Below are 23,297 nucleotides of genomic sequence, written 5' to 3'. Positions count from 1 at the left end.
TCGATCTAACTTAAACACCCTATACTATAAGACCAGGGTGTTAAAATTAGCCGATATCTATCAACTAGAGATTTCCAAGGTCATGCATCAGTTTCATAGCAACCATTTGCCCGCTGCTTTCGACGATTATTTTGTTTCGCTCAGTAAAGTGCATGATCATAACACACGCTCTTCGACAAGGTCTAATTTATTTGTACCCAGATTTTCTCTAAGCAAATCCCAAAACTCCTTGAAATATAAAGGTGTGGTAACTTGGAATAATATTCCCTTAAACTTACGTAACTGTAGTTATGACACTTTCAAATTCAAATACAAAAAATTCATGCGCTCCCTTTACCTTGCCATCCACTGCCTCTACATCCAGTTGATGTGGTCCCAGCAAATCTTTTCGTCATTGCCAGCTCATCATTTGTCTCGATCCAAATCACCTGTAACAAAACAATGTCTCGTGTAAATATTCGTATTGTATTTTAGCTTATAATTTTAATTGTGTATTCCATACTGATGGGCACAAGCCACTTGACAAGTGTTTCTGTCACCAACACATTGTGGGTTGAGGTAAAGCCAAAAATTATATTACTAAAATTATATAACAAAAAAATATTGCAGGCTTTTTGCCCTACTATTGAGCCCGCTCCTCAATGATCTTGGTCTCCTATTTAGTGTGTAATTTCTTGATATCTATTCTGTTAACTGCCAATGACAAATTCATGCCTACAGTCCAATGCCCATAAATACACTTATTGTTACCATGCCATTTTACATGCCTCAACTGGGATCCAAACTTAATTGGCATCCTTCTGATTACTTTCATTATGGGCAGTCAAGCCTAATGTTGTATTTGTTTTTACTATTTATAATGCCTCGGTAACAGTGATCCAGGTCAATTGTTTTTATCCTTTTGATTAACTTAATTTTTTTTTTTTAATTTTCCTAGTCTACTTCTATGGTATGATACTCACTTCATTGTGTTGTATTAATACTGCTGAATATTTCGATGTATATTTTCCTCATGTCTATACAATTCCCGTATGTGAATCTTTGACTCCAGCATCAAAACACTTGTTAGTCCAGGTCAACATTTTAGCTTTCACACTACTAGCTTGTTTCTGCCTCAAAGTGTCAATATTTTGTTATTTGCATACTTGATTGGTACGGTATTCTATACTTTTACAATTTGTGTACTCTTAACATCCAGTTTTATTTCAATCTGGACACTTATATGCACACAATCGACTTGTGTTGCACTTTACCGTAGCCGAACTATTTACCTGCCATGACCACACTGCAAGTCTGTTTGGTTCACTTAATAATTTCCATGGTTACCTAGACTGTGGTGCATGGAGTCGATTTTCTTATTTTTAACGGCGATTGCTTGGTTTTTACCGGGTCGCCTTGACGCATCGATTGCGTTTCTTTATTTATTTATTAAGTAATATATTTTGTTCGATTTAATTAGATTTATCACGTTTTTGTTGGACTTCCCCGTGGGTGCCGCCGCTCGATAACCAGAATTGGTTTTCGGCGTCTCCTTTCACCCTGGAATGCGGTCTTTTATATTTTCTTTATTTGTGTATGTAAAATTCGTACTTTCAGCTTGGTGAAGAAATAAATTACTGATTACTGATTACTGATTTTATGTCGTTTGGTTCATCTCAATTAATTCAATTAACTCAAATCATACCTGTTTTCAGGGCCGTTGTAATTCCAAAATATTTCTTCCATTGCAATGAAATACTCACGTCTCATTGCCAATACCTCCCCAGCGCAAAATATAGAAACCAAAACAGCGATATAGTACATTTTGCACAATCTGAACATAGTATGTGTACCAGGTTAGGGTTTAGGTTGTGCGCCATTCGGGACGCCGTTTGTTGATAGCAACTTATCTAATCACCCTGACAATAATAAAACCAAACAGCAGACAAAAGTCTATAAAACAAACTGTACGCACAGCAAAATTCAATCATACTCTCTGGAAATATAGTGGTCCATCTTACAGTTTAAACTGGTAATCTTTACCATTTCCCACAGAATTTCCAATACAAATTACAAGAAACAAAATTGTGCTAAAATTATCCTTGAATTAAAAAATAAAAAAGAACAAGTAAACATAAAATAGCTAAGAAAGGGCTAGCCGTGTTTAATTAATGTAACAACTTTCTGTTATAAACATCTTCATACGGGCATTTATCAGTTTCAACAAGTACATACTTTCACATAAGAAACAGGGTGCAAGGAAATATTAAGCAACGAAAAATCACAGTGAAATACGAATGTTTCATATGTACTTATGGGAGAAAAAGGACGCAAGTTATAGGTAATCTGCAAGTGAAGGTACTTGGCAGAAAAATGGCAGACTGGGAACTCGAACTGCAATCATTTGTTCGGGCAAGATCTCTTTGTATGGCCTTGTTCTTTGCACAAACTACATGTAGGTGGTTTCCGTGACGTGGTTGACGAGTTTCTGCTTCTTCCGCTTCCTCTGCTATGATTTCCTCTCGTGTTGTTGTTACTTATATTATATAACCCTCTGGATCCTCCAGACGAACTTTGGCCTTCTAAATTGGCATTATGTTAATGATAAAAAAACGAACATAACAGAAAAAAAATACCCACACCGGGTTAATTAAAATTAAAATACTGCATAAACATCGATTTTGCCATACAAAAATTTTAATATACATTAGATGATTTAGACATGTTTTTCTGGCAAAAAAATTATCAACTTCGCTGACCTTGATAAAGATTTATAATTAACTTACGAGATACTGCATCTGACCATTCAAAAAATCCACACTGTTGATCTCGAGGTTTTTCGCAAGTATAGAACTGTCTTCCTTTATTTGGACCATCTTTCAAAACAGTTCTGCAAACAAAGTTTGGATCGTAATAAAATGAAAACCATGAAACTTGTCGAAACAAAAGATAGACAAGGTACCGTAATATGTTTAATATGAAAGTTTAATTTGAAAAGACCAAATAATTTGGAAGCCCATCAATTCTAAAATTGGAATACTGAACGTGTGTTAAAAATGTTGACTAAAATGTTGTACAAACGTTGTATGATTGTAGATAATGACAAGGCTACTCTTTCAGTCTATTGATCAAAGTAAAGATATTTTTAAAGATCTCAAGACTTCAACCAAATAACATCTCAATTAAGATAGGGATAGGATTTCCATATGTATCCTGGGGTAGAGGAAAGCCGATAAGTCAGCTTAATCATATGGCAAAGCAAGGCCTTTTGTCCAGTTACCAGTTGAAGTCGGGTATGGGATTAGTTCAGCCAGTTACTTGTATTCAAATGCATGAACTTGATAGTAGAGGAAGTCATTTCAACTGTTTCTATGTGTTCCCTTGGGTAAAAGCATCTACGGATGCATAAGAAGATGCTGTATTTTGAGACCATTGAATTTTCTTCCAGACTGGCATTGACGGACTAGTTTATTTCACCCAGAATAAAATGTAGGGCAAGATCTTGAATCTACGATGCCTCTAAGAAAAGTAATTCCAACACACCTTTGTACAGCATTTATCCCACATCTACAGCAGGGTTGGTTCTCAGCTTCAGAGCTAGAAGAAGGAAACATTGGAATTTTAGCCGGAATTATTATCGAAATAATTTATAACCAAACAAACAAAGTCACGAATGAGGCGCATTAATCAAAGCATAGTATTATGATTTCAACCTTTATTCGGATTCGGATGTTTGGTTAGCATGTTATTAAACTTGTATAAGCGGCATCAATGCAATTAATGTCAGGAAATGAAATCGCTGTCAAGAAATGCACAACCATAAATTTATATACTTTCAGCAGTTTTTGGCATTGCGGTTGTCGCCCTAAACCTTGTTCAGAGATGAGTCTCCCTTACTCACAGAGGAGAGTTTTTACCCTTGCTTTGAGCAAATTTAAAAAAAAAACTTACCTATTAGAAGTTGAACCAGAATAGCCACTGTCCATACTGCTGCTGGACGAGGTGGAATAAGTTTTCTTTTGTCCACCTGATGTTCTTTTCGTTCCGCCACTCGGGGCACCAGCTCCACCCCCAGGCCTAGATAAAAATCCAGGTGTACCCCCTCCACCTCTTCGATTGCCACTTGGTGGTCCAGATCTGTGATTGGATGATGCAGGGAAAGACCCTCTACCCCCACCACGTGGTTGTCTGCTATTTTGGTTTGAGTAAGCTGATGAATTTGTATTAGGAGTCAGCAGTCGGAACCTGTTGAGAAAGAAGTCACAGTTGCAATGTTCAAACAAGGGCATGCGTGGTGATTATGACAGTCAAAAAGCATTATAAGCATTTATAAATTTACCAGAGGCTGTTATGAATCCCGAAACATTTCCTTGTAGCAATTTTTAAACCCCAAAGGTTACTAATATATCAGTGCGTATTAAATACTCACATAAATTCTTTAAAACAATTTTAATTATCACATGTTTGATACATTATCTCTGACCAAGGCTTCAAGCAAGTAGCCAATTTTTGTATACAAGATAAAATATTTATTTAAAGTGACCAATGAACGTAATCTTTTAGATTCTATATAACCACCCAACTCAAGGATATGGCACAGCATTTGAATTCTAAAACATAATGGTTTGAAAAGGATCTTGAATATAGAAATAATCATATATCTCAAGGGTGGGCAATTACTTTTCTAAGTGGACCAACCACTAATAATAGACTTGGTAACTGGACCGGAGTGTCAAAACTTGATATGAAAACTATGAATAAAAACAGTCCATTTACAAAAGCTAATACAACAGAATAACAGAAAGTACAGTGTAAGAATTGGGGTCATTACAACGTTATTTTCATCAATATTTTTACCGGAAATTTATATCCATAAAAACTAGTCATAATTTCAGCAGACACAAGTGGGCAGGGCAAAACACTTCAGTGGGTCGGACCCGGCCTGCAAACTGTAATTTACCAACCCCTGATATATCTTATTATTACGATGATTGATGAACTAAACTACCTGATGTCTAAGACATTATTAATATCTTCATCACATCCACATATGCAAGCGACTTGTTCAGAATCCATGAATGGAGGAATACTGCTGCGATTTAACTTCAATTTTACTCTGAAACAATAAACCAGAATGTGAAATTAATAAAAACTCTACCGCATAACTTTATATTTGAAAAATGAAAACAACTTGTCTTTGATGTTTTTTTGACTAGGCCAACAGAAGAACCAAATTTTGTCATTTTGGCATGCACAGAAACTCTCACTCAAGATGTCAGCAAATCTGGAAGCAACACAATATCTACTAAATCACCATATCCACAATCAGCAAATAAACACAACCAATATTTCAGATTGTATGCAGAATTATATCAACTTACATCTGCTAATATTCAAACAAATTTGTATCTGTTCAAAGAAATATCATTGAGCCAAAAACTATCTGTCAAGCAGAACAATATACACCGATAACAATAAACAGTAGAAGTTCACTCCATTCTGTAAATGTCTTACTTATGTACTGGTGCAGGTCGACACCTTGAACATATTGATTCATCGACAGTGGCATCTAGTACTGATTTTGGCATAAAAGCAGCATTTCTACAATCAGGAAATCCCATGCATGATACCATGAAGCTGAAAAAAAATCAAAACAGGTTTTCACATTAGAAAAAATTAGATATCATTTCACCATACACTATTATTTAATTACCATTAGGTATTTTTTAAATATGTTTGGTAAAAATTAAAGTTATGAAGAAAGTGAATATGATGAATCATGATATTTTATTTATATGGTAAATTACAATCGAGTACAATCAATTTGAAATCCCGAATAAATACACAAAAATTTGAAAAAATATTATCTGCAATTTGGTGAATAAGCAAAATGATGAATTATGCTGAAAGTCTGCAACTTATTATCTATGGTAAAATTGTTATTAAAAACATTATTGGGGTAAGAACAGGTTATAAAGTGAAATGTTAATCTTACACAAGGGTTAATGTCATTATTTCATTTTAGGTTCCACGAGTTACTATTGAAATACTGATTGAACATTCAACAGTAAATAAGCATTCTGTCCTTGGTTATATCCATAGTATCTGCAATGTGTGTTTATGTTAAAACTTAGCTATAATTATAATTGCACAAACCCTCCATCTTTCTTCCTTTTAATCACCATATCTTTACCACACGATGGACAAGGTCTGACAGGACTTGATATTTCCATAGGATTGTATATATTCTGACTTTCAACTGATTGAGCATCACCAAAATAACAACCCAAAGCTTGATCAAGTCTATATACAACAATAATATAAAATACGGGTAAATTTCATATCTAGTCACAGGAACATTCCCAATAACAATTCTTTATATGTTTGAAATGCATGCTTATTACTTGGTATGAGAATTTGTTCAAAGCAAGGCCATCATGTGTACTCACTCAGTAATAGAGAAAAGAAGACTTATTTCTGGGCAAGTTATGAGCAAACACTGAAAAGCCAAGAGTTACTGAAATTATTGGCTATCGAATTATTGGTCATTGATGAAATATGCTTCAGTAAATTCCATTGATGCGAGACTCAGAACTGAATTTCTGGGAAAAAATTTTTTTTTTTATTTTCGGTCCCCTGTTACACTCGCAAAATCCAAGAAGATCACCAAACTGATTTTAAATACTATAGTCGGTGATTTGAGGCCGATTGGTATGTAGAAGGGAAAACTTCAAGAAACTAATTAAAAGAATTAGCACCCGGATATAAAATGACATGTCATCAGGCACTGACACGATATATTGAAGAAAAGTTTTCAAACTAAGAAGGAAATGAAGGAAGTTCTGAAACATGTTAAATATGGAGCATTAACAACGAAACTATGGTGCAGTGCAAAAATACAATCTTTTCTTGGTGTGACTCTTCTCTATATAAATGAGGTTTTTTGAACTCCTAAATTTCGTGCGGCCAAAAAAGAGGTGATTGATGTTCATTCATGATTACATATTGCAGCAGAGCCAGAATCTGTCATTGAAGAATATGAGATGTCTCCTCAACAAAGCTATTGTCACTGAGAATGGTGCCAGTGTCAAAAATGCTTGTGGAAAACTAAAAGAAAAGTATGGCCGGATACACATACGATGTGTAGCACACAGATTGCAACTGTGTTTTTAAAGCAGGCATTCGAGATTACACAAATTAAATCTGCAATAGGGAGTTGATAACATGATTATTTTATTATACCTGTCCTTCTTGACTTGATATATCACTATTATTAGGTGCTTAGACACCTTGTTTTCATTTCAATTTTGACAATCTTCAAAAGCCCGCATAAGAAAAAGAACACCAGCTAGAGCTAATACTCGATGTATCCTCAAGATGAAACTTCACATACAATATGCTGGAGATACTTTGTCACTGCAAGCCTATGTTCGTTAAGTGCTCTGCAATGGGCTTATTGTAAAACCGACATCAACGGCTTACTTGGAATTAAGAAACAACCAGTGGGCACTAATTCAAACCCTAGTGAAAAAGCTGAAACCAATTAAGGTAATCATATGTGTGACAGGAAGAAACAAAACTTGGGTCACATACTTTGTTTATACCATATACATTATTTTGCCAACAGATCGCAACTGGAAGGTGAGAAGTATGTTAAAATAAGTGATTTAATACCTTTAATCAAAGGATTGTCCCAAAAATACATGCGGAGAAGATTCACGAAGTTTGGCATTATTCAAGAATAAGATTTTGACCCCACTGCATGAGATTTTGGTTTCAGCCGAGTATTCACATAAGCATCACGACTTGGCTGGACCCAAGATAAATGATTAGCTATTTCAAAAAAGAGGATGATCTTCAAGTGAGTTTCTTTGTATAAAAACACTTTTGCAGTTTTTTTTATTTCTGATAGGTTGAGGGCAATGTGGAATCACAAATGATCACCAATATGAATGATGAATCAATGATAAACGCTCCGGCAAAAAATATCAACAACTCTCTTGACCAGCATTGTGAGTTTGCCAAAAAGCCGAGATCATTAGATGACCTAATGGACTGTGGCATTGTAAAGCCACGACAGCAGTAGAGACACATACAAGGGAAATGATGAGATTACCAGCGTTTCGGAAGAAACTGCATCTTATTCGAAAACAAAAATCGAGACTATCAACTTAGATACTTTGGAATGGTGGAAGAGTGATACTGCTATTACAACTGTTTCGAAAAAAATAACAAAGTATTCATGGATAACAGCCATATCTGCATCCTCTGAACATCTTTCCTAGTGCAGGATTGACTGATAATAAATTAAGTTCACGCTTAACTGGCAAACATGTTAGGACCTTAAATGTGTCACTGACTGCAACAAAAAGTTGGGTACACCTATCATAATATTTTGTGATTTTTCACATTCCATTTCAATTTTAAAATGATTTACATTACAATAAAACAGTTTCAAAATTCAGATTAATAGATAGTGACTTCTATTTAATTCGTTAAAGCTGTTAGACGAGTTACTTTTGTTATTGCAACAGTTTAGGGTTCAGTTGGAGGTTTAGCTTTATGGCCGTAAATAAAAATAAAATAGGATTAGGTACTACAAATTCGATTTAACTACCCTAGAACAGTAAATCATTCGGTACTCCCGTGGTGTGTGTACCAGGTTAGGGTTAGACTTAGGCCATAATTTCATTCAAATTATCCTTATTTTAGTTCTATCACGAGTTCGGGGACTGTCTGTCTGTTAGCCAAGTGAATATACCCCTGCCCATAGGTATCAGTCCCTTTACAGAACTTGATGTAAAGTAGGCCAACAAAATTAATTACCTCCATATTGGTACACACACTTCTGGAGCACCAATTATTCTATATTGCACGTCCCTATATCTCTATTCTATTTTAGAAAGCATTACTTAAAAATCTATTTGGAATAGTGAATTATTCAATTCCGGCCACGACTACTTATAGCAAAACGACAATAAAAACTAACTTACTTTTTAGCCTGTCTTATCGCTTCGTCAAAAACTTCTTTATATTTAGTAATATATTTTTGCAAAACATCTTCTTTCCTTGCTCTTCCATCACATATTAATTTCAAATCTGCTTCCAGAGCAGCTCGCAACTCGGGTTTTGCCATTTGATATCCCATCATATTGTATCCTAATGATAATTCCAAGTTTCATTGAGGAATATTTAATAAGTTGAGTGGAAATTATCAATTCATTCAACTGTTTTTGACTTGCAAATTGACTCAAACTACTATTAATAGTATATGGTTTCAGTTGTCATTTTAATTTTCACCCATGACCATCATCAAAGATGAGTCTCCTTTTCTCTGTGTAACTATGCCAATAGCACATTAATTTGATGTTTGCACAATTGCACATGATATTCATGTATTAATATTTATCTAGATCTTGTTTCACGTCCATGACAAAAGTATTTCAAAACTCACTAATGAAGGGTACATATATATGTGAAGGGTAGTAATAACACAATATGGAAATAGTCATAAATATTTATTTTCACAGAGCCTATTTTCGAGAAAAATCATAAACTTTATCTAAAAAAAGAAAGACCAAAGCTATAAAAGTTGTACGCAAAACGCAACCATGTATATACAAACAATATGAACTATATATGAATGCTTTCTACAATATTTGCCATCTTATAGGTGCATACCTTCAACAAGCCCCATGCCGAGTTCCCCAGGTAAAAATCTTTTATCTGGAGTCAGACCAGCATACATTCTTGATTTTATTGTCTCAATATGTTCTGCATGTGTCGCATCAGTACCTGGTTTATTAAGAAATCATCAAATACGTAAATTTTATTGAACAATAATATACAATATGATATGAGAATAACCCAACAACTTGGGACAAAATTTGTAAAATTCGCTTTAAAAAATATTGAATGTTTCACAGAAAAGTACATTTTGTCTGTTCACTCTCCACAAGGCTCTGCACAAGCAGCCATCGCTATGTAAGGAGTTAGTATTTAATGAAGGACGAATAAAAAATCTTTTCAGTTTGGAACTGCAAACCCAATTTATTATGATCTGGGTGATTCGGTGAGCATTGGGTTTAAAGCTGAGATTAATACTAAAAATTAAAAGATAACAACAATAAGATATAGAATCATTCTACATTTTAACTTTGCATCAGTGAGGACACTGAATTAAAATTCAACGATTCCATGTAAAAAAAATTCATGTGTCTGAAAATAAATGTTAAAATAGATTATACTGCCTAATCCATACTGGTGATCAATTTGAATTTACCTCTGAATTATGTGTTCATCAAATTTGCTTTATATAAAAAGTTTACTAACCAATCCCATGTTTGTCCATCAAAGCGATCAAATCAGCTTCTGTCAATAAATTAGGAGGAGTTGTTGCACCTTCTGTCATTTCGATTCTTGGTTCAAATTCCTCACCAACTTCATATACAGGGATTGTCTGTAAGCAAATTACAATTTGAATAAATAAAATATTTTGGATTGAATTGAATGAAAAATATCTACTGCCCTATGCTTGTCCCAACAAAAAGAAAATTCTAGGATTTCAAGAAATCTAGCAGAACATATTGCAGCGATCCCAAAACTTTCGTGTTGCATGAAAATTTCGAGTATGTCATGAAATATCAATCTATTTTCCAAAATTTACTTAAGACTAGTTCGTGTTTAGAACTTGAATAAAACAGTAAATGAGATTCTGCAGCATTCTGATCATTCATGTCCAGAAACAAACTCGCAGATTGCAATTGTTGATTTAAATGTACTCATATCCAAGTTGAAAAAGTCAATTTTTCTCACTGAGCTATTGTGATTTTTATTACAGAAAGTAAACTTTCCTGACCATATTAGACTACTTCAAATCTCACATTATTCATTTTTGAGTGAATACACGTGGTGATCTTGCCTTCCGCAAATTCTCTCACAAAAATTTTCCATCTCCGGAAATTTTTTTGAAAATTTTAAAACTATTTTTCTCACTTTTGCATTCCATTTTTCATAAATATAAATATCAAGGTAATTCCGCTCAATAATCATCAATCCTTGAGCAGTGAATTTCTCTCCTCCAAGTTCTATTTCAACACTTGTTTCGTGACCCTAAACACAAGAGAAATGAATGAATAGAAGTTACAATTATCTGATAATGCAATTTTAGACGATAAAGTTTATTTGGAGCTAATTAGAACAATTCTTTCTTAGAATAATGCGTATAACACAAAAATTGGTTTTACAAAAAGGAACAAAATGATGCACATTTCTCATATTATTAGAATTAGAATTGCTTCCAATGAATAGCAATATTAAGTCTTGTATCAACCTGTATCTACTGACATCTACTGTGGCAGAGTTGGCATAATAGTACTCTCATTACAGCAGTGCATTAACTTTTACATATCTTTCTTCCACTTCAAGCTAACAGCCCACAAAATTGTTTTGCGTACACATATCAAAAATAAATAAATCTACCCTAACAAAAGATCCATATTGTTAAAAACCACCCAGATACACTATTCTAATCAGTGATTTTATCACCCAAGTTATCCAATGATTAACTAAATGGGAAACTTCAGATAAGAAAATACTGAAACATTCACCAGTCCCCTAAATTGCTATATTACCACTTAGGGTTTTCCCATTGATCCCTATAAAACAATATTAAAATTAAAAGAGTTCACCAACCTTTGCATCTCTATGGCAACATGCAAGAAAATGTCTCGCAATCAACTCATACACTCGACCTTCGTTTCCCTGAAAATAATAACAAAATTAAAAAGTATGAAATGAATGTGCATTATAGAATATGTGGGTGACAAAAGTCATGCTTTTGATACAATTGCTTATCTGTTGTATCTGCAGATGATTTTTGTTAATGACATAGGTTGTGGGCTAATTTGACGACCAATGTATTAAGATGTATTATTAAGATAACTGCCTACAGCTTTGGTTCAATTTCCATACATAGTATAACAATAACATATTAATAAATTTTACTAATTCGAACAAAAAAGAGATTTCGGCCATCAGTGATAAAATACAAGCCAGGTTATTTTGTAATTGACATCACTACACAACTAATAACAACCTTACAATTTATGATGCCAACAATGAACCTATTAACATATATAATGTCCCACAAATATATTTGTAACTATTGGAGTATCATAATTCACTTGTTTCCCTCCAATGAGTAATGTTTCAACTTTATTAAAATGTGAGACTGACATTCTTCTCACGAAACTCACATAAAAAAAAAATTACGTATATCCTCACATATAGGCCGAGTTTGAAACTCAAAGTTGCCGGACTAAGGGGTCGGCTTATACGTGCATAACTCCGATCGTACTGAAAATTCTGCTTATACGTACAAAACTCTGATCGCACTCAAATGAAATGACATTATGCGAGGACATATGGTAATATACAAATTCATTACTGATAAATCATTTCCACATTTAGTTGGATGGATGGGAGGATGAGCATTATCAGTCTTCGATCCATTTCTTGGAGTCGGACCAATATCAAGAAGATTTTCTGCAAATCCACTCCATGTGATACTATTCGTTTGTTCTCCAATCAAACGATTTAAATCAATTTCCTTAGGAAACATATTGGTCTCTGTGCGTGGGTAACTTATGTAACTGAAATAAAAAAGAAACTTTTTCATTTTAATTCATGAATTTTCGGTTGGAGGCATGGATGTTCAAAGCAAATTAAGTTTTTGAATACATTTAAAATTGGTTCGTTTAACATATTTAATTCTTGGTTGTTGGAAAAATATGAAATATTTTTATTTTGGAATTTGTCTTCTTTAAGTATTTCACATCTGAGGTCAGATTTAAAATATATCTCTTTTTAATCAATGTCTGGTTATTGTTGAAAATAAGAATCAATCAGAAATAATGTTGATATCATCCATTTTTAATTTCAATTTCCATTACATGACAACAACGATTCATGTAAACTTAAGTAAGCCACAACCTAGTTGTTATTTCAGAAAATTTGCAATAGGCTAGTACATAAATCTGCATCTCCACTAGGAAAGTATTGATCTACCAGAAGCAAAAAAAAACACTTTACTCCATAAAACTCAAACCAAATTTTTTTTTCAATTATAAGACATTTCAAATTAGCTATAACTTGGGAATTTAGAATACAGGGGTTTCCTGCCTTGTATCAGTCTTGAAACATCCAAACCAAGACCAATATTTTACATACTAACCCCTTTGTATATAATTTCTCAGCAATTTGCATTGTCTCTTTCGCACTTATATGAAGTTTCCTTGAAGCTAATTTTTCCAATTCCACAGTATCCAGAGCAAGAGGTCGCCACTTGCTTTTCGGTTTGCTGTTAATCTTAGTTACCGTGGCAACAGCTGGTTCTTCTTTACATTGATCATACAAGACTTGACAAGCAAGTTGATCAAATAATCTATTTCTCTTCCACGAATAGTTGGCATTGCAATCATCTTTAGTGTGAGAAACTAGAAAAGAAAGAAAAAAATTAACACAAGTGGAATTCCATCAACACTTTTCTCTGCAATTGATCATTCGGCTACTTTTTAGTCTTAAAGATAAGGCTGGTAAATTGTTTTTCAATTGTGTCTGGGTCATTTAGTGCCAATTTTTACACTGAATTTTGCTGTTTATTATAATTAACAGGCACAAATTAATATAACATACTTTTAATGTTTGGTTAAAACTTTGCTGTTATCACAGTATGCATTCTAAGTTCACATAATTCAGCATTGATGACTTCTTTTTAAAAAATAGAATTATTGGGTTGAAAAACAGATCAACACACACAAAACAATACCTTCAATTTTCCAAAATGCTTCGGGTTGAAATTCCTCTCTTGCTTTATATCGTTCAACAACAAATCCAAGAGTAGGAAACTGACAACTTCCATAACTTATCAATCTTTCTGATAATACTTGAGGAAAAACTTTCTGTAATCTCAAAGTTTGAAATCGAGTAAAAGAGGCTCCTGTTGAATAAAAAAATACACTAATTAGATAGAAAGATACAAGTTTGTTACTCATGTCGTATGTGAACCAAGATGGCGGACACCAGAACGCAGTATGTGTACTAGGTTAGGGTTAGGCCATAATTTCAGATACAAATACTACTAGACTCACTTGGCTAGTCCCGGATCCCGTAATTGACCTAAAATAAGGAAAATTGAAAAAAAATGATGGCCTAACCCTAACCTGGTACACATACTATGTTCCGTGTTCGCCATCTTGGTACACATACTACGGGAGCGCCCAAGTTTTAAAAGATCTTTTTTAATCTACACTGCATAAGTATATAAATTAGAATCGAATGCTGTGGGTGTTCAAGAAAACCTCCGTCAGACTCTGAATTACTTTTGGCTAAATAAATTTCTAATTAGTGGATGTGAAATTGTGCAGTTCCCGTATATAATTAAATTTTAGTTGACCAATTAAACACCTTAATTAAATCATTGAAACAGCTATTTCAGAATTTTAAAAAACGTTGAAAGTCATCGACAGTCTGCATTTGTACATACCAATTCTTAAATCAAGTTCTTGCCTCACATCAACAGCATCACTCACATTTTGATCTGGTCGCACTAGGTTGCGACAACTGGCTTTGATGGATCTTAAAATACATTACAAGATGGTAAAAATCACAATTCAGGAGTCGCAAATTATTCAGGATTAAATCTGACTGACCTAACATTGATGAATTATCCGAATCTTTACCTCGGAGGGCTAGGCTGGAAATCAATTTCAGCAGTGGATTATTTTTGTTAATGTGGCATAGAAGATGAATGATGCCAATCAAAGGAACAATATTCAACACATGTTATGTTATTTGAAATACCAATATCAAAAACAGAGAGGATTTTAAATTATCTGTTGACCATAGTCCATAGCCAATATGTCACTCGAATTACCAAAAACAGTGTAATTCCATCATTTGTTTCAAAATATATATACAAATGTTATTTACTTAAGGTAAATTTTTTTGACACTTGAAGTTATAACAGCTAAAACATGTCAGATGTCAATATTACTAAATTTTAGAACAAGAATTCAATATGTCCTCATTAAATTCATATTGGTGAAGAACTCTATGAGGATTTTTGATAAATTATAAAATCTATATACCTGTCAGTAATCTCAGAAAACTTTGCTCTGTAAACATTGAGCGATGGTTTTATAGCAAGACAGAGATTTATAATTTCAAATCCAATGTTTTCACCTTCCCTGTCTCCATCAGTCCATATTACAAGAGCTTGACAAGACCGACATTCTTTTTCAAGCGTTCTCTTGAAAGAAATTAACCATGAATACAGAGAAATTAAACTGATTACCGGTACATATTTTTCAAAATTAGATAGCACAACGATGTATACATCGAAATAAATTTCGAGGATTCTTCTTCATAAATTTTCTGGATTAGAAATAGGTCAAAATTGCCTATTAAAACAGTAAAATAAGGATATTATACACCATTGGCTTGATCATTAGCTGATTTTTATAAAAATACTGGGGATTTTTAAACATACTTTCTACATTTGGTTCAAGGTACAAAATGCCATTCTCCAAAATATAAAATGGCTAAAATAATCAAAACTACAAGTCAATGCGCATGAACAACACCTTGCAATTGGGTGAATAAACCATTCAAAATGTTGCATTGTAGCCATACCTTCGATCTACCCAAACCTCTGTTTTGCGCTATGCTTCGTCTTCCCTATCCTATCATAATATCACGAGCCATTATATCATTCACTCAAGTCAAATGTTCATATATTTACTTTAATTCCAGTCATATTCTCTGTCACATGTTTTTCTATCTCAGCTGTAAAAAGAGATCCTGGGTGGCAAGATGTCCTGGAAAATAAATATTTCTCTTCAATATTGTGAATACAGTGAACAATATTGTTTGTTCATCATATCAAAACATCCAGAAATGAGATTTTACATGATTGACAACAACAGAGGATAATATCCACTATCACAAAACTTGATGAAACAAATACTCTCAATTCATCCAATAACAAAATAAAATAGCAACCAACCATTTTCTGTAGCTGCCTGTAAATTCGTAATTCATAAGATGACCAGATAATGATGTCATAATCATGTGACAATTCCGTCCCAACATGGAATAGTTGAACTCATATATCTTGTTGTATTGGGAGTATCCTTCCCTCTGAAACAGTAAAAACATAAATGAAAGTTTGAAAGCATTATTTCTATAAACTTTCCAATCTTGCAAATTCAAGATGACTATAATGTTCCTATTCATGAAAATATGAGGTATTCTGGACAAGTCTGGATTTACTATGTTTTTAATAGGGATGGGACAAGTCTGGCATTACAGAGATTCGACGAATCCGAGTATAGGTCAAGGACTTGAATCGAATCTGCCGAGTCTGTGACGTCATAATAGAAAAGCAGAAAAACGTGTTTTTGACCATGCTACGGAATTGTGCGCTCACAAACATATGTCGTAGTTCATATTTTTCGCCTAATGGTTCCGCAGATAGCTGTTGAATCATTCCAAATATATATTTTTTCTCTTTTTTGACAGCCATAATACAAACGTAAACGTGGGTCAATGTGCGCCATGGATGTGAACTGGATTTCCATCCCACCTTGCGTCAATTCTGGGCGGCTATTCAGGAATTCTTACATGTCAATATGAAAAATAAAAAGCTTTCGACTACAATGCTTCACCATAATTCCAGATATTTCTAGCCATAAATTTGCTATGTCATGTGCGCATATGGTAGAGAAATGCCACTCGTCGTCAATACAATGTGGTACATCTGCTTGCGATTTAGTAGTTCATGTAAACGTTCTGACACTCTCCATGCTCTCCATTGCCTTTTTAGCGAAAGGATTGCTCGCAATAAACTCGATTTTAATGAGATTCCACATTGGGTGATCCAGAGTATGTTTCATTTTTACGCGAATCAAAAACTCAAATATATTGCAATAACTCATATTTTATTGTGTACCACATGTATACCAAAAAAGATTGATAGTTTGAAGGCGACTGGCGCAACATCATTGTTATACGCAATCAATAGTCTTTAACTTGCGTTATCTTATCTGGATATCTGTCGTCGTTTTATTAGGAGTGTTTATAATGCACACGAGGGATATTGTTACAGATCTAACCTTGAATTTTAACTAGTCAATGTAGTGGGATTTATAGAGGCAAAAGTACAAACATAGGCGTAAATTAGTAAAAACGGAATTGATTATGCACTCTGTAAAAATGATGTGGACTCGAAATCGAATCCGTGTCCAAAAAATGCCTGGATTCGACTCGAATCCGAGTCCGGATCCAAATCCCGGCCCATCCCTAGTATTATCCCTTGTTATTAATACAGCCTGAATCCATGAAGTTAGTCTGCTATCTCAACATAGCTTTGATGAATTAGGAATGATCTGCATGATGGCATTTGGAAGCGAATGACATTATCCTATTTATTTTATCAGCAGTGAAGAGCTTCTCAGATCAAGAACCAGTATTGCTATCATTTTATGCCTATTAAACCAAGACAAAAAAGATGGGTGAATAGGTAAAACTGAAAAATTTAATTCATTATAATACGCACAAGAAAAAAGTATTACATACCCTTTGAGAATTCCGATTTGATAAAATCTCAGATATTCTTTTAGCTGCATCGTTTTTCTCAGCAACATTTAAAACTTTAAAATTTGACGATTGTCGTTGCATTTGGATAAAATATTGTGTTGTGCAAACTTTTTCACTCAAACTTCTCAAATAAAATTTCTTGGCACATCCAAGTACATAAAAACTAAAATATTTCCTAAAAATCATTGACTGATTGCTAAACAAGTTTGAAAATAACACATTACAAAAAATCTATACAAAGTATATACAATACATTTCACATAGAACGAAATTACAAATATAAAAGTTCCTGACGCATAACTACAACAACACTACCTTCAACTGATATCAATAAAAGAAGACACTTCTGGGATTTAGATATTCCATATTTGGATTTGAAGATAAAACATAACATATGAAGTGACAATAAAATTTGGTTATTTTGGAACGTATTTGACCATCCAGTCAGATATTTATGTTTTAAAATAGAGAAGATGGAGTCTATGATGAACAGAAAAGATGGAAATTTCTGTGTATTCAAATAACAACTAGCCTTTAGCAATAATATCAGAGAATTTAGACACTTTAAACAAAAGATTAGCAATATACAACAAAACCCTTTATAAAAAACTAAAAATAGCATTGAACCCAGAACAATCTTTATCCAAAGTTCTGAGATTGCATCCCTAGTGAATACAATGCATAACTGCACAAAAACAAAAATCCAAATAACTAAGATTAACCACAACAAAAAGAAAACTGTATATATTTGCTCAAGAAAATGTTTCTCTACATATTATGATATAAATGTGAACATTATGATTATTTGAGAACAAGAGGTTTTACCGGTAATAAAAGTTAAAATAAGTAACGGCAGTCTTCTGTATATTTCTGAAAATTTGTTCAACAGCTGAAAAAAAGATGAGTGTATTTACAAAAAATGATAGGGCAGAACATACAATAGACCATATGATTGTAATTTGTAAAATGGCTAAATTTACTAATATTTATATTTAAACACTTCCGTAGAGTTTATCTTCACTGAAAGAACATCGAACAACCCATGGGTTAAAAATATGACAGAACAAGTGATTTTGAACCTACTATGCAAGAAAATAAAACAATTCATGATATAAATTTGGTTTGAAAATTTGTTATATGTGGAGGGGGAATCTGATCTTCTGTTTTCACAAATTAATATCAAAATGGGACAAATTGAGATATTACCATAAAAAAACATTTCCTTCCGCATAAACAAGTCAATAAAATGAAAAGGCAATTAATTACAATGTCAACTCAATCTGGAATACAAAATAATTTCAGTTCGGTTCGTTTCATACAAATGACAAACTCATAACATACATAAACAAGTCAATAAAATGAAAAGCCATTTAATTACAATGTCATCTCAATCTGGAATACAAAATAATTTCAGTTCGGTTCGATTCATACAAATGACAAACTCATAATAAAATGCATATTCACGAACAAGATATTTTTTTTCCCACACAATTGCGGCAATTGGTCAGTCCAATTACAGTCCAATTACACAACGAATATTTCATCATCCTTATAGGCAAATCATTCTGTGACATTCTCAAAATTGAGATTGTCTAACCGCTCATCCATTTCATTTAAAGATGTTTTCAAGTCTGTGAGACAATTTTTCAAATCAAAAGCAACAGTTATTTGTTTTTGTTCTTGTGAAACCAATAATGATTTAAATTCAGGAGTTAAATCAAGCTTTGACATTGTTACTGGATCTCTATCAATCGTTTCTAAAATTTCAGCTTGACGTGTGTTTTCTTCTTTCAAAAATTCCATCTTTTCCTGTAAATTTATCTCCTTTTCACTCAAATTCATAACATCATTTTTTGATTTTTGTAATTCCATTTTAACAGACTTCAAATCGTGCTTTAGTGCTTCCACATCATGTTCCATAAAATCTAGTGTTAATCTGAGGTTTTGCTCAGAACGTTTAATTTCAGAGATACCTCTCCTATCATGGAAAGTTGTTTTCGGAACTGAATGATTTTCTTTCTTTTCTTGTTGTCGGAATTTATTTTCTTGGACAACACGAAGTGGAGATTTCTTTTGTTTTGCCATTGTTGTTCCCTTTACAACTGTTTTTGTTTCTGCTTTTATAGATTTCTCAACTTCATTGGAGTTTGAATGTGCAGTTTTATTTTTATTTTGATATGATGGTACAGATTTTTTCGTCTCAACTTTGTTTTCGTTTCCGTTTTTTTTCGACACATACCTGTTTGGCCGCGGAATTCTAGAAGGCGATGGCATTTTTATAGATATTGATAATGGCTTATTGGCTATAATAAATAAAATAAAACACAGAATGGTTAATTGAGAAGGTGTATCGAAAGCTATGATAATGGCCTTGCATGCACGCTGCAATTAATTGGAACAATGAAGAAAATATTTCAATATTTTGACATTCAGACTATTTTTAGGCAATCTAAATTCTTATAAATACTATTACCCAATTGTACCCAAAACAGAATAGATATTTTACTCTCAAAGACAAAAATCATTAACAGCAAATTTCGCATCAAAACACGAACAAACATAATATAAGAAAATCATGGCAATGGAAAAGACAATGGCGTTAGTACTGTATAACTTTTCCTCCAAGCTTCAGATTCATTTTACAATAATAGAATTATAGAAAAGTTTCACATATAATTTGCCAATTCATATTATTTTTTTTTGTGACATTTTATATTATACCCATAATTAACCATCAATGTCAAAAAATTATACAATATGAATAAACGAATGAATGTTGGCACTTCCCAATATGAGATTTTATATTTAATTCAAAGAACTGGCAAGCTAATAAGACAATTTGACTACACCGTAGTAAACAACCATTTTATCATTAACTTAGCAGTCAGCATTAAGAATGAATGCATAATTCCATTGTTGGTGAGTAATGCAGTGGCAGAGTTGAACAGAATATTATTATTCCCAAATGCCAATGCATGAATCAAATTTTAATTTACTAGATGACACAAACTCAATTTTCTATTCAAAATTTATTTGCCTAAAAATTATGCCTATGAGCTAATTCACAATAAAATATTTGTTCCATTTGACTAGTGATGACAATCACATTATGGTAGCACGAAAACGTTGTGATGTTTCCGAGAAAGACATATTGTAGCGGCCTTTACACACCACTCAGTAAGACCAGCACCACAAAGTAGACTATATTTTTAAAATTCGAATGAAAATTATTCGCAAATATCATAACAATCGCAAATATACTCGACTATTTCTTGTGGAGTAAGCAAAACCTCAGCTACATTATCAGGAATGAGTTGAATAAACTCATTTTCCATCGCAACAATAATTTCAACATGATCCAAGCTGTCCAGACCAAGATCCTTCATAAAGTTACTACCAAGAGATAACTTTCCATGGTCAATTTTGTCATAACATTTGAGAACCGTTAAAACTCTATCTTCGACTTCCTCTTGACTAGTAGGATTTTGACTCATTGTACGATGTTGAATATGAAGAATTCCCACATTGGGCGACAAAAACTTGTGTTGTGCAGGCTCTAATGCATTTTTTGTGATATTATGACTTAGATTTCTGACGGCAATCGAAGAACATCTTGTTGCCAGACTTTGGAAGTTTCGCAACTTTGGAATAATTCTTAATGCAGTGGCCATCTCTTTGAAACTTAAAAGCTATAAGAATCGAAAGACTGTTTTATAAATGGAAAATACAAACAAAACAAATGCAAACGTTAGATTATAACGAGAATGTGGCTGAGAAAATGTTTGGTGTAATGTAACTCTTGACAGTTGACACTTTCACATTTTTATTAACAAAAACATTTTCTGTTCACTCAGAAAAAAAATTCTTAATTCTGGAATTGTTTGTAAATGAGATGAGACATTTAGGGGAAATTTTTTTTGATATCTTGTGATGTTTTGTGTTTGCTAATCGTGTACCTACTCTTCATATTTTGTATTTACTACTGCCATTATTGCAAGTACAGTTAACATGTGATATTCATTACATTTTATTAAATAGCAAAACAGACTCTTTTTTTTCTTGTACCAGCATGAAAAAGGGCAGCAGTGGATGATTTTTACAGAGGCGTGCCCACAGTGCTGAAGTGTGATTGTGTGAACATGCTGAAGATATGTGTTCAAGAAGTAAATCATAGACCTGTAGACTTAGTGACATCAAGAAACAATAAAAGATCACATAAGTCTGGAAATTGCAAATTATTGACTGTCAGACTGCAGAGCTAGAAATGTACAACTGGGATGCAAAAATGGTAGATTTTCAAGCAAATACTGTACGCAAGCATGAAGATGGGTTTAAATGAAATCAAGTTTGGACTGCTCTCTTTACACATGGGACTGGATATACATAAGTTAAACCGCTCAAACGTAATATTTGAGAACTCACAATCGATTTTTACATTTTCTGATTTTTGTGTGAATGTATTATAATTATTCCTAGATATATTTTTGATTTTTAATCATGGAACGGTGACATGCATTCATAATTTATTTTAGTATTTTTTCAATTTTTGGTTTTCGATTTCATGCCGCCTCAGTCATCACATTGTCACAGCGGCTTCTGATAAGAACAAAATAAATAAAACTGATTATAGAATCGAAAAAGCAAACGAAACCCCAAGTACGGTTTGAAGTGTACAGTTTTTAGGTGGGAAGATATTGATGAAAGAAGTAGTGTGTGTTCGCTTACCCAAAAGTATCATAAAAACCGGGAAACTTCGGATGCCTACCGCCGCGAACTTCGTCAAAATACCGTCATTCGATAGAGGGCAAAAAGAATGTATGTAAAAAATTAGACTGATCGCGAGATGTCGCACGAGATTCAAAAAAAAATTAAATTTAATGTTTTGTTTCATTTTGCAGAATAATAGCATCTGATGCACACGTTGAATTTGACGTCACCCGGACGTCGAAGACTGCTCGCTCACGTCGAAGACGGCACCATGTTGTGTCGCCTTTACAGATTTAACGTCAGACATTCCGGCACCGACGAGTTAACGTAGACTTGAAATAGCAATGATATTTTGTTTGATTGGATCAAGTTCGGTTAAAATAAATACACTAACAGTTTTCATTGTGTCAAATGTTGACAATGTAATTCCACTAAATTTAATAAAAATGACAACGAATGTTTATTTAGCAAAATTATTTACCGTAAATGAAAGTTGCCAATTGCTGAATCGATGTTTTGGTGTGATTTATGCACGACTGACATTTGAATTGGTCGATTAATGAAGGATCCAACCACATGCAAGTTTAATATTATTTACCGTTCGACTATATACAATGTGGAGTGTTTAAACGCTATCAAAACAATAACGGTATTAATCGTCTTTCGCCTACTATGGGTGGAATGCCAAATGCTTTGTCGCGTTTTCGTTTTAGTAAATTTAGCAAAACCTTCACCTGTTTTTGTTATTTTTACCTAAAAAGTAATGACAAAATACATATATCTTTGTCGTGCAACAGACGATAAAATCGGCTATGATCGGTGAATATTCGATCTAAAGTTACGATAAGGTGAAAAGAAACAAGATATTATAGTTTAAAAACGACTTGAAAGGGCCGCACCGGAAATCACACCGTCGTCATAATCATAGTCACTCGCGACATGGATTGAACATC

At 33.4% G+C, this 23,297-nt stretch overlaps 3 protein-coding genes across 4 annotated transcripts; all 3 read right to left on the bottom strand.

Annotated features, from left to right (window-relative positions):
• Positions 1–1,951: 1,951 nt before the first annotated feature.
• Positions 1,952–17,823, bottom strand: LOC120326759 (DNA topoisomerase 3-alpha-like). 2 transcript variants are annotated; one of them, XM_039393102.2, is made up of 20 exons: positions 17,617–17,823; positions 16,046–16,179; positions 15,782–15,857; positions 15,129–15,289; positions 14,525–14,616; positions 13,808–13,978; positions 13,214–13,475; positions 12,428–12,632; positions 11,674–11,742; positions 10,975–11,091; positions 10,312–10,438; positions 9,661–9,774; positions 8,973–9,138; positions 6,136–6,282; positions 5,494–5,616; positions 4,988–5,095; positions 3,931–4,224; positions 3,523–3,576; positions 2,766–2,869; positions 1,952–2,561 (listed from the first exon to the last, which is right to left on the bottom strand). In XM_039393102.2, the coding sequence occupies exons 1-20, from the start codon at positions 17,821–17,823 to the stop codon at positions 2,380–2,382; spliced, it is 2,913 nt and encodes a 970-aa protein (XP_039249036.2). In that variant the 3' UTR covers positions 1,952–2,379. The 2 variants fall into 2 exon arrangements, with proteins under 2 accessions (XP_039249036.2, XP_077967820.1); XM_078111694.1 differs by having other exon boundaries at positions 1,952–2,558.
• A 7-nt stretch (positions 17,824–17,830) lies between these two features.
• Positions 17,831–19,927, bottom strand: LOC144422009 (uncharacterized). Its single transcript, XM_078111695.1, has one exon. The coding sequence runs from the start codon at positions 19,909–19,911 to the stop codon at positions 19,198–19,200; it is 714 nt and encodes a 237-aa protein (XP_077967821.1). The 5' UTR covers positions 19,912–19,927; the 3' UTR covers positions 17,831–19,197.
• Positions 19,928–19,933: 6 nt separating this feature from the next.
• On the bottom strand, positions 19,934–21,378 carry LOC120326548 (acyl carrier protein-like). The gene has a single exon (XM_078111696.1). The coding sequence runs from the start codon at positions 21,306–21,308 to the stop codon at positions 20,865–20,867; it is 444 nt and encodes a 147-aa protein (XP_077967822.1). The 5' UTR covers positions 21,309–21,378; the 3' UTR covers positions 19,934–20,864.
• Positions 21,379–23,297: the final 1,919 nt, after the last annotated feature.

The sequence above is a fragment of the Styela clava genome, chromosome 4 (assembly GCF_964204865.1).
Source record: "Styela clava chromosome 4, kaStyClav1.hap1.2, whole genome shotgun sequence".
Classification (NCBI taxonomy): Eukaryota; Metazoa; Chordata; class Ascidiacea; order Stolidobranchia; family Styelidae; genus Styela; species Styela clava.
The sequence above is the reverse complement of the archived record's forward strand: the minus strand, read 5'-3'. Positions and strand labels throughout refer to the sequence as shown.